The 12,956-nt window shown below is 40.0% G+C and overlaps 1 protein-coding gene across 3 annotated transcripts in view; it reads right to left on the bottom strand.

Moving 5' to 3' along the window:
- The window catches only part of edil3a (EGF-like repeats and discoidin I-like domains 3a), a 365,883-nt gene that overhangs the window by 117,070 nt on the left and 235,857 nt on the right, over positions 1 to 12,956 (bottom strand). For all 3 annotated transcript variants that reach the window (XM_061906308.1, XM_061906307.1, XM_061906309.1), the window contains 3 exons: positions 10,435 to 10,590; positions 2,160 to 2,304; positions 1,882 to 2,066 (listed from right to left, as the gene is read on the bottom strand). In XM_061906308.1, coding sequence (XP_061762292.1) covers positions 1,882 to 2,066; positions 2,160 to 2,304; positions 10,435 to 10,590 — 486 coding nt within the window. The remainder of the gene's footprint in view (positions 1 to 1,881; positions 2,067 to 2,159; positions 2,305 to 10,434; positions 10,591 to 12,956) is intronic.

Here is a 12,956-nt window from a genome sequence, read left to right as displayed (position 1 = left end):
AAGACATTTCTTTAAGGGGGCTTTGCCCCCTCTTGCCCCTGCGTAGAGCCGGCCATGACACAATATGTTACAGCATACATCAAAAGCTAAATTAGAAGCCTTTGTTTGCTTACTAACTACTAAAAGATAAGTTGTCTCATATGTTCACTATCTTATTTAAGGACAAAATTGCAATAAGAAACATATGTTTAATGTACCGTACGATTTTTTGTTAAAGTAAAGCCAATAATGCCATTTTTTGCAGTCCCCCTTCATTTAGAAAAGTACCAAAAAGTATCAAAATACATATTGGTATCACCGCGGTAAGGGATGTCTTGTCTTGTTTTTTTCTGTCTTTTGAATTTCATGTTTTAGTTTGAAAAGTAACTCTCCTCTCGTTTCAGGTCACTTCCCCTTCCTTTTGTGTTGTCAGTCTGACGTCATCCCTGATCCCTGTTTGTTTCCACCTGTTTCCCATTATCCCCATGTGTCTTATAAGCCCACGCCTCCCATTGTTCTTTTCAAGAATTTCTCGTTGTCTCGTACATCTCCAGCTTCATGTCCAAGCCTTGTCTTGTCTTGCTTTGTGTATCCTGATCCTGAATTCCCTTGTTGGTATTTTGAGTTTCTTTTTCTCCTCCTCAGCAGAGTGAACTTTTTGTTGTAACGTTTTACAGTCGAATTGGTGAGTTTCAGTTTATTCTTACAGTTCCTGCTTTTCCTCAATTTTTGGAGTGAATTTCTGTTAACTAATTTTTGAGATCAGAAACAGTGCAGACGTTTTATAGCCATGTTTCCCCCTCCATTTGGAGCATTTTTGTTATTGATAAATTTTATAGTTGTATTCCACGCTAAGTATAGTTTGCGATTGGTATTTTTTGTTTCCTCCTTCGGACAGATTTTTGGTTGTTCCCTTGTTGTGGAACCTTTTCGGCTAGTTGTCAGATACAGCTATTGTTGTTTTGCCCTGACTCTGGAGGTGAAAAAGTAACATTCAAAATAAAAGCCTGCCGGTTTGTTCTTCACTCTGCATATGAGTTCTATTTTTGATCAAGTCCTGACAATTGGTACCGGTACCAAAATATTGGACAACCCTAATATAAACACACACAAAAGTACCGGAAATAAGTAACGTTCAGTACCGGCAAATTAGCCAAATTATTGGTTTAAATGTGAAAGGTACAGATTCCTATAACCGTCACCTTTTATTAAAGAATAGAACGATTCCAAAATAATCCACAGTCAAAACCCATGGCATATGTCAATTAGTAAATATAGCTAAACAGAAAACTGACAACACATGACAATGAGGAAAGAGAAATGATAAAACTAAGGGCATTTAGTTAGTTTAATGACGGTAAAATGTATGGATCTGTAAACTACTACCATATTTTTCGGGATACAAATCTCAGTTTTTTTCATAGTTTGGCCAGGGGTGCGACTTATACTCAGGAGCGACTTATGTGTGAAATTATTAAGACATTACCGTAAAATATCAAATAATATTATTTAACTCGTTCATGTAAGAGACTAGACGTATAAGATTGTTTGGTAAACGTATAGCATGTTCTATATGTTATAGTTATTTGAATGACTCTTACCATAATATGTTACGTAACATGCCAGACACCTTCTCAGTTGGTTATTTATGCGTCATATAACGTACAATTATTCAGCCTGTTTTCACTATTCTTTATTTATTTTAAATTGCCTTTCAAATGTCTATTCTTGGTGTTGGATTTTATCTAATAAATTTCCCCCCAAAAATGCGACTCATTGCGATTTATATGTTTTTTTTCCTTCTTTGTTATGCATTTTCGGCATGTGCGACTTTTACTCCCGAGCGACTTATACTCCGAAAAATACGGTACTTGGTATCACACACTTAAGGGCATGTCTTACCTGTAGCCACTGTGATTGGTCACTGCGTCCTGCTGTCCAAGCGTTCACCTTCCCTTGCTTGTCCAAGCGGGCTTTCCCAGGCTCCCAGGTGAACATGTCCATGTTGAGCGTCCTAAAGATGGAAGAGGCTGTGACCTGGTAGTCCTGGACATGGCCCGACTTCATGCCTAATGGCTCAGAGCAGCCTGAAGACAAAAAACATTTATATATTTTCGCACGGTGACATTTTTCTTGGTCGCACGGAAGGTGAGCTGGTGCGCTGCTAACCGCTCACTCACCTGTGAGCTCGCATCCAAGCAGTTCCATGCGTAAGGTACAGTGCCTTCTGCACACTTGGGGATAAATGCGCACATACTGGGCTTCGACGGGAGGGGTGAAGGAGTTGGCTGACGGAGCGTTGTTATCGACGTTTCCTCTGAAAATCTGTTGCAGGGGATGAAATAACAGCAAATGGGAGGTGAGGAAGGCACTGGAACAGATTTGTTTTTGAGCATAACGTGGCAGTCTATCTGGCTCCATGTCTCTGGTGTCTACTCAACAATCAGCAAATTGCTGTCGTTCAAGGTCAATGAGCGCCAAGTACAGCGAAAATAGACAATTTCTCGCGCAATTTGAGACCGTAATTCATAAAGACAGTGGTGTGTTTTAAATTAGCGCTCCGATTATATGACTACACCTTTTGAAATGTTTCATTCAAATGGCTATGGATACTCTAAACCAGGGGTGTCAAACTCAAATACAGAGTGGGCCAGAATTTAAATCTGAACAAAGCCGCGGGCCAAGGTTGAACAAATTAACCTTTTAATAGGGACCCAAACAAGTTTTGCATTGAATATTAAACAAGCAAGGCTGATATAACTTTATAGTCACATACAAAATCGAGTTTCAAATTATAATAATTATTTAAAAAATCAATGGAATATCAAATAAAATTTAAATAAAAATTGGGGTAGCGGGTTTTGGTGGTAGCAGGGGTGTATATTGTAGCGTCCCGGAAGTGTTAGTACTGCAAGGAGTTCTGGGTTCTTCTTCTGTTGAGTTTATGTTGTGCTACGGTGCAGATATTCTCCCGAAATGTGTTTGTCATTCTTGTTTGGTGTGGCTTCACAGTGTGGTGCATTATTGTAAAAGTGTTAAAGTTGTTTATACGGCCACCCTCAGTGTGACCCTTATGGCTGTTGATCAAGTATGCGTTGCATTCACTTGTGTGTGTATTAAAGCCGCATATATTCTGTGACTGGGCCGGCACGTTGTTTGTATGGCGTAAAAGCGGACGTGACGACAGGCTGTAGAGGACGCTAAAGGCAGTGCCTTCAATGCACGCCCCCAATATTGTTGTCCGGGTGGAAATCGGGAGGAATTTGGAGTCTCCCGGGAAAATCGTGAAGTTGGCAAGTATGAGTATCAGCAGTGAATGCAGTGTTACAGAGGCATCGACCCTGTATAATACCGGCGGGCCAGCTCTAATCTTAATTTGATATTACCTCAAGGGCCAAATGAAATTACATGGCGGGCCACATTTGGCCCGCGGGGCAGAGTTTGACACCCATGCTCTAAACCAGGGGTCACCAACCTGGTTAATGCGAAGTGCTAACAGATTGATACACACTTAAATAAATTGCCAGAAATAGCCAATTTGCTCGGTTTACCTTTAATTAACAAATCTATATATATATATATATATATATATATATATATATATATATATATAAAAAATGGGTGTTTCTGTCTGTCATTCCGTCGTACATTTTTTTTCCTTTTACGGAAGGTTTTTTGTAGAGAATAAATGATGAAAAAAACACTTAATTGAAAGATTTAAGAGGAGAAAACACGAAAAAAATTAAAATTAAATTTTGAAACATAGACTATCTTCAATTTCGACTCTTTAAAATTCAATATTCAACCAAAAAGAAAATTAAGAAAAAAACTAGCTAATTTGAATCTTTTTTTAAAGAATTAAAAAAATAATTTATGGAACATCATTAGTAATTTTTCTTGATTAAGATTAATTTTAGAATTTGATGACATGTTTTAAATAGGTTGAAATCCAATTTTGAAATAAGATTTAAATTTGATTCCACAGATTTTCTAGATTTGCCAGAATAATTTTTTTGAATTTTAATCATAAAGTTTGAAGAAATATTTCACAAATATTCTTCGTCGAAAAAACAGAAGCTAAAATGAAGAATCAAATTAAATTGTATTTATTATTCTTTACAATAAAAAAAATAAATAATTGAACATTGATTTTAAATTGTCAGGAAAGAAGAGGAAGGAATTTAAAAGGTAAAAAGGTATGTGTGTTTAAAAATCCTAAAATCATTTTTAAGGTTGTATTTTTTCTCTAAAATTTTCTTTGTGAAAGTTATAAGAAGCAAAGTAAAACAATAAATTAATTTATTTAAACAAGTGAAGACCAAGTCTTTGAAATAATTTCTTGGAGAGTTTTGTCTCTCTTAGAATTAAAAATGTCAGGCAAAGCGAGACCAGCTTGCTAGAAATGAAAAAAAAAAAAAAAATAGAGGCAGCTCACTGGTAAGTGCTGCTATTTGAGCGATTTTTAGAACAGGCCAGCGGGCTACTCATCTGGTCCTTACGGGCTACCTGTTGCCCGCGGGCACCGCGTTGGTGACCCCTGATCTAAACACTCACTTACTGAGAGACTGATGTAGTCTGAAATCCTACATTTATTACACCCTTTCATTTATAAAACATCTACTTGTGCTGTAAGTGGTTTGTTTGTAAACAAAGCTCTGCTAGGATTTAGGTGTATATATTTTTTTCTCTTTGAGTTGTCTGTAAACTTACTGCTAGTAGCATCACTATATATCAGGGGTGTAAAACTCATTTCAGATCAGGGGTCACATGGAGAAAAATCTACTCCGAAGTGGGCTGGACTGGTAAAATCACAGCACTATAACTTAGAAATGAAGAAAAATTTGGATTATTTTCTTTGTTTAATAATAGAAGAAGCACATTCTGAAATTGTACAACTCATAATAATGTTTTTTTTTTTTACACTTACATGTTGCGGTTAACAGTATTCTATCTTTATTTATCGTTATTTATATTTTCTGAATAAATTATGTGATAATATTAATCATTGGTGTTCATTTTCAATCCATCAAGATAAAAAAAAAAAAAAAAAAAATATATATATATATATATATATATATATATATATATATATATATATATATCAAAATCAAATTACAGAATGTTATCTGTGTAGTTACATAATTTACCTCGACTGATGTACTAATATCATGTGGTCTATTTTGTACATAGAAGAATGGCAAGATGGCGGCGCCCGGACGGGCTGCGACACTGCGGTGCTCTTGCTAAAGATGGAACATTTGGCGGAAATGCCGGACAGTTCTGCAGACTTCATGGCTGGCTCGCATCGTGGTCACTCCGTGATCACGTACGACCGCCAGACACTTCTGGATATGGACATATTGGGCCGTTTTGGACTGATAGACGCGGGCGTGCTAAACATGCTAACTAGCATGGGGATACGTCGGCGGCTACATCCAGCGGCCTGTGAAGCAGCGGAGTCTAGTAGCAGCGGGGGCCGTCTACGGAGCAGACGCCAGCGGTGTGATCGGAAACGCGGATGTCGAGCGGGGCTAAAAACAAAGCAGAAGGCTAATCCCCACAGAACACCACTTCCCTCCACCCTGAAGACGAATTTAAATAAAGGATGCGAGACTACTGGTCTGGGTAAGGAGTCAGTTAAATTAGAACAAGTTTTTTCTGCTTTGAGTGTTTCAGAGTTGGACATGTGTTTTACTGAGGTGGTTAACTATGATGCGTGCAGTTTATCAAAGCAACAATCAAACAATCGGAACATTCCCGTCGTATCAATTCCTAGATATGGTCGTAATTATACTGAATGCACTGGGCATAATAAACACAACATTATTAATATTGCTACTACGGATAATTTGATCAAAAATTCCCTAAAACAGCCCACTACCTATAATATAGGTTTTTTAAACATAAGATCATTGTCTCCCAAAACGTTATTAGTTAATGATATTATCAGAGACAACAATCTTAACGTCATCGGTCTCAGTGAAACCTGGCTTAAACCAAACGACTTTTTTGCGCTAAAGGAGGCATGTCCTCCTAACTTTACACATGCGCATATTGCCCGTCCGCTTAAAAGGGGTGGGGGGGTCGCACTAATATACAACGAAAACTTTAACCTTAGTCCTAACATAAATAATAAATATAAATCGTTTGAGGTGCTTACTATGAGGTCTGTCACACCGCTGCCTCTACACCTGGCTGTTATCTACCGCCCCCCAGGGCCCTGTTCGGACTTTATCAATGAATTCTCAGAGTTCGTTGCTGATCTAGTGACACACGCCGATAATATAATCATAATGGGAGACTGTAATATCCATACGAATACCCCATCGGACCCACCGTGCGTAGCGCTCCAGACTATAATTGATAGCTGTGGTCTCACACAAATAATAAATGAACCCACGCATCGCAACGGTAATACGATAGACCTAGTGCTTGTCAGGGGTATCACCGCTTCCAAAGTTACGATACTCCCGTATACTAAAGTATTGTCCGATCATTACCTTATAAAATTCGAGGTTCAGACGCATGTTCGTCAAACTAATAATAATAATAACTGCTATAGCAGCCGCAACATTAATACGGCCACAACGACAACTCTTGCTGACCTACTGCCCTCGGTAATGGCACCATTCCCAAAGTATGTGGGCTCTATTGATAACCTCACTAACAACTTTAACGACGCCCTGCGCGAAACCATTGATAACATAGCACCGCTAAAGTTAAAAAAGGCTCCAAAAAAGCGCACCCCGTGGTTTACAGAAGAAACTAGAGCTCAGAAATTATTATGCAGAAAGCTGGAACGCAAATGGCGCACGACTAAACTTGAGGTGCACCATCAAGCATTTAGTGATGGTTTAATAACTTATAAACGCATGCTTACCTTAGCTAAAGCTAATTATTACTCAAATCTCATCCACCGTAATAAAAACAATCCTAAATTTTTGTTTAGTACGGTAGCATCGCTAACCCAACAAGGGACTCCTTCCAGTAGCTCCACCCACTCAGCTGATGACTTTATGCAATTCTTTAGTAAGAAAATTGAAGTCATTAGAAAGGAGATTAAAGACAATGCGTCCCAGCTACAACGGGGTTCTATTAACACTGACACGATTGTATATACGGCGGATACTGCCCTCCAAAATAGTTTCTCTCGTTTTGAGGAAATAACATTAGAGGAATTGTTACAACGTGTAAATGGAATAAAACAGACAACATGTTTACTTGACCCTCTTCCTGGGAAACTGATCAAGGAGCTCTTTATATTATTAGGTCCATCAGTGCTAAATATTATAAATTTATCACTTTCCTCGGGCACTGTTCCCCTAGCATTCAAAAAAGCGGTTATTCATCCTCTTCTTAAAAGACCTAACCTCGATCCTGACCTCATGGTAAACTACCGACCGGTGTCTCACCTTCCCTTTATTTCAAAAATCCTCGAAAAAATTGTTGCGGAGCAGTTAAATGAACACTTAGCGTCTAACAATCTATGTGAAACCTTTCAATCCGGTTTCAGGGCAAATCACTCGACGGAGACAGCCCTCGCAAAAATGACTAATGATCTATTGCTAACGATGGATTCTGATGCGTCATCTATGTTGCTGCTCCTCGATCTTAGCGCTGCTTTCGATACCGTCGATCATAATATTTTATTAGAACGTATCAAAACACGAATTGGTATGTCAGACTTAGCCCTGTCTTGGTTTAACTCTTATCTTACTGATAGGATGCAGTGTGTCTCCCATAACAATGTGACCTCGGACTACGTTAAGGTAACGTGTGGAGTTCCCCAGGGTTCGGTCCTTGGCCCTGCACTCTTCAGCATCTACATGCTGCCGCTAGGTGACATCATACGCAAATACGGTGTTAGCTTTCACTGTTATGCTGATGACACCCAACTCTACATGCCCCTAAAGCTGACCAACACGCCGGATTGTAGTCAGCTGGAGGCGTGTCTTAATGAAATTAAACAATGGATGTCCGCTAACTTTTTGCAACTCAACGCCAAAAAAACGGAAATGCTGATTATCGGTCCTGCTAGACACCGAACTCTATTTAATAATACAACTCTAACATTTGACAACCAAACAATTAAACAAGGCGACACGGTAAAGAATCTGGGTATTATCTTCGACCCAACTCTCTCCTTTGAGGCACACATTAAAAGCGTTACTAAAACGGCCTTCTTTCATCTCCGTAATATCGCTAAAATTCGCTCCATTCTGTCCACTAAAGACGCTGAGATCATTATCCATGCGTTTGTTACGTCTCGCCTCGACTACTGTAACGTATTATTTTCGGGTCTCCCCATGTCTAGCATTAAAAGATTACAGTTGGTACAAAATGCGGCTGCTAGACTTTTGACAAGAACAAGAAAGTTTGATCACATTACGCCTGTACTGGCTCACCTGCACTGGCTTCCTGTGCACTTAAGATGTGACTTTAAGGTTTTACTACTTACGTATAAAATACTACACGGTCTAGCTCCATCCTATCTTGCCGATTGTATTGTACCATATGTCCCGGCAAGAAATCTGCGTTCAAAGGACTCCGGCTTGTTAGTGATTCCCAAAGCCCAAAAAAAGTCTGCGGGCTATAGAGCGTTTTCCGTTCGGGCTCCAGTACTCTGGAATGCCCTCCCGGTAACAGTTCGAGATGCCACCTCAGTAGAAGCATTTAAGTCTCACCTTAAAACTCATTTGTATACTGTAGCCTTTAAATAGACTCCCTTTTTAGACCAGTTGATCTGCTGTTTCTTTTCTTTTTCTTCTATGTCCCACTCTCCCCTGTGGAGGGGGTCCGGTCCGATCCGGTGGCCATGTACTGCTTGCCTGTGTATCGGCTGGGGACATCTCTGCGCTGCTGATCCGCCTCGACATCTCTGCGCTGCTGATCCGCCTCCGCTTGGGATGGTTTCCTGCTGGCTCCGCTGTGAACGGGACTCTCGCTGCTGAGTTGGACCCGCTTTGGACTGGACTCTCGCGACTGTGTTGGATCCATTGTGGATTGAACTTTCACAGTATCATGTTAGACCCGCTCGACATCCATTGCTTTCCTCCTCTCTAAGGTTCTCATAATCATTATTGTCACAGACGTCCCACTGGATCATTATTGTCACCGATGTCCCACTGGGTGTGAGTTTTCCCTGCCCTTATGTGGGCCTACCGAGGATGTCGTGGTGGTTTGTGCAGCCCTTTGAGACACTAGTGATTTAGGGCTATATAAGTAAACATTGATTGATTGATGATGATTGATTGATTGATATGTAGCATCATCTACAAAGATACAAATAAGTGATATTGCGACATCCAGTGGACACATTTAGAATAGCAGTTTCTTTCATTCAAAAATTTCTGGTTAATATTTATACGTAGCGTACTCATCCTGCGGACTGGACTAAAACCTGTTCGCGGGCCGTACGTTTGACACCCCTGCTATAGATTGTTTATTGTTGATTAGGGCTATCGTTCACATTTAAAATGATACTGTACCAATTTTTGGTCCATGGGAATCGATACCGTTACACAAGGGTACCGGCAGTAGCATATAGCATATATTAGTTAGTAGTCCATGACCCACAATGCACTTCCGCCATGACCCTCCCCCACTGAATTCTGATTGGCTGACGTGTGTGTGACGATTGCTGACGTGTGTGTGACGATTGATAATGTGTGTGTGACGATTGCTGACATTTTCTTCGTCTCTTCCGCGAATGAGATAAATAATATTATTTGATATTGTGTAATATGCAGTACATGATTTCCTTTTCGGTGCCATTTTTGTTCAGCCCTTCTCAGTTTTTATAAGTTACCGCCAACGATGCGATGATCCATTTTAATAGCTACGGCAGTCGCATATAGCAGTTGGCATTCCATGACTCACAATGCACTTCTGCCATGACACTACCCCATCGAATTATGATTGGTTGACGTGTGTGTGACGATTGCTGACGTGTGTGTGACGATTGCTGACCTTTTCTTCGTCTCTTCTGCGAATGAGATAAATATTATTATTTGATATTTTACGGTAATGTGTTAAAAATTTCACACATAAGTCGCTCCGGAGTATATGTCGCAACCCCGGCCAAACTATGAAAAAAACTGCGACTTGTAGTCCGAAAAATACGGTGGCTAAAACACTGCCGACTGGGGATGGATGTTCGCTGCCAGCTAGCTAGCTATGTCTTAGAGCACCTCTTCTTGAGGGTGTTTCAGTGTTATAACTTCACCTTTATCTTTAGTTTTTAAACCAAAACGCGTCTGTTCTCCCTTTCATGCGTACACACTATGTCTGATTGTAAGTACTCCATGATTGTGCGCTGCCGAAAATGCTCTTCTGCTCGTAAAACCAGCAATGTCATGACGTGACAACGGGGTGCAGGACCGGTACTATACTCATACCGGTATACCATACAACCTTAGTCATAGTTGTACCAACTGTGTTTTGTGTGGTCCTTACCATGTCCCCGTCTTTGCCCTTGACTTTGTACGTTCTCCATGTCTTCCCGTCGTCACTGTAAGCGACCTTGTATGACTTAACATACTCCGAGCTGCCGATTCTCTTGGCACCCTGGGTAATAAGCCCCGTGACCCTCATTCGCCTCTGCAGGTTAATCTGTGGAGTTAGCAAGAAGGAAAACAAAAATCATGCAAATGCCAGAAATGACAGGATTCATAGGGACTAAGCGCTGATGCGAAAACATGGGAATCAATTCAGCCCCGCAAATCTCTCCTGGCAGACCCATCCGTCTTTTTCAGAATGTCTGTGATCAGATGGAGCGTTTAATCGATCCTCGCATTGCAGATCCAATCTGCCATGCCTGTGTGGGCTGTCAATGTGGGGCCCATGTAAATCACATTGGAGGAAGAAGACGGTTAAAGACAAAAAAGTGATGAATGCCTCAATGCAACCGGCTTTGTACAAACAGGGCAGAGAATCATACACAATCACACTCATCATTAGACTTATATTGTAGGTTCATGTTATTTCATTTCATTTCGCTTGTATTCATCATTATATCACAACTTACAACTTTGTTCACAAGTGTTGCTTCCTACAAAATACATCACATGTAGCCATATTTGTAATATAAAGTGCAATTGAGCCAGGCTGAAAGAGGAAAAAAAATTGAATTTCATGAAATGTATTTGGGTTTCCACAGCAAACTAAGCTTTTTGACAAGGATTGTGTTACAGTATGTGAGGCCTCAGGAGTCAAATGGCAACATACATAAGGTTAAAGTTAAAGTACCAATGATTGTGTGAAACCTCAATTTACGAACACCTTGTTATACAGAATTTTAGATCGACGAACTACAGACAGTATAAAAATATAGCCAACACTTTAGTATAGGGAACACATATTCACCATTAATTAGTTGCTTATTGACATGCAAATTAGTAACATATTGACTCTTAATTAGTAATTACTAAGTGCTTATAAATACCTTATTCTGCATGGTCTTATTTTAAGAACCAGTAAGCCATTAACTAACCGTCCTCCCCCTAAAACCTCAGAATTATTGCTTATTAGTAACCCTAACCCTAACCCTTATATGTTCCCCTTGTGTCGCAGTGTCCACATCTCCTCCAAAGTATTCTCATTGTAATCCCATTAAATTGAGTTTTTTCTTGCCCTGATTTTGGATTAGAGCCAAGGATGTCGTTGTGGTTTGAGCAGCCTTTTGAGACACTAGTGATTTAGGGCTATATAAATATTCTTTGATTATCTACAAACCCCGTTTCCATATGAGTTGGGAAATTGTGTTAGATGTAAATATAAACGGAATACAATGATTTGCAAATCATTTTCAACCCAAATTCAGTTGAATATGCTATAAAGACAACATATTTGATGTTAAAACTGATAGACCCTTTTTTTGTTGCAAATAATCATTAACTTTAGAATTTGATGCCAGCAACACGTGACAAAGAAGTTGGGAAAGGTGGCAAAAAATACTGATAATGTTGAGAATTTCTCCTCAAACACTTATTTGGAACATCCCACAGGTCTGCAGGCAAATTGGGAACAGGTGGGTGCCATGACTGGGTATAAAAGCAGCTTCCATGAGTATGGAGCAGGGTCATCAATTTGTAAGCAAATTGTCGAACAGTTTTAGAACAACATTTCTCAACGAGCTATTCCAAGGAATTTAGGGATTTTACCATTTACGGTCCGTAAAATCATCAAAAGGTTCAGAGAATCTGGAGAAATCACTGCACGTAAGCGACAATATTACGGACCGTTGACCCCTCAGGCGGTACTGCATCAAAAACAGACATCAGTGTGTAAAAGATATCACCACATGGCTCAGGAACACCTCATAAAACCACTGTCAGTAACTACAGTTTGTTGCTACATCTGCAAGTGAAAGTTAAAACTCTGCTATGCAAAGCAAAACCCATTTATCAACAACACCAAGGAACGCCGCTGGCTTCGCTGGGCCCGAGCTCATCTAAGATGGACTGATGCAAAGTGGAAAGGTGTTCTGTGGTCTGACGAGTCCACATTTCAAATTATATTTGGAAACTGTGGACGTGGTGTCCTACGGAAGAAACAGGAAAATAACCATCTGGCTTGTTATAGGCTCAAAGTTCAAAATCCAGCATCTGTGATGGTATGGGGGTGTATTACTGCCTAAGGCATGGGTAACTTACACATCTGTGAAGGTACCATTAATGCTGAATGGTCCATACAGATTTTAAAGCAACATATGTTGTCATCCAAGCAACGCTATCATGAACGCCCCTGCATATTTCAGCAAGACAATGCTGAAATACGTGTTACAACAGCGTGCTTTTGTAGTAAAAGAGTGAGGGTACTTTCCTGACCCGCCTGCAGTCCAGACCTGTCCCCCATCGAAAATGTGTGGCGCATTATGATGCGTAAAATACGACACCAGAGACCCCGGACTGTTGAACGACTAAAGCTCTACATAAAACAAGAATGGGAAAGAATTCCACTTTCAAAGCTTCAACAAT

This window comes from Nerophis ophidion, linkage group LG07, assembly GCF_033978795.1.
Source record: "Nerophis ophidion isolate RoL-2023_Sa linkage group LG07, RoL_Noph_v1.0, whole genome shotgun sequence".
NCBI classification, from domain to species: domain Eukaryota; kingdom Metazoa; phylum Chordata; class Actinopteri; order Syngnathiformes; family Syngnathidae; genus Nerophis; species Nerophis ophidion.
Note: the sequence above shows the minus strand (reverse complement) of the source record. Positions and strands in the feature narration are given on the sequence as shown.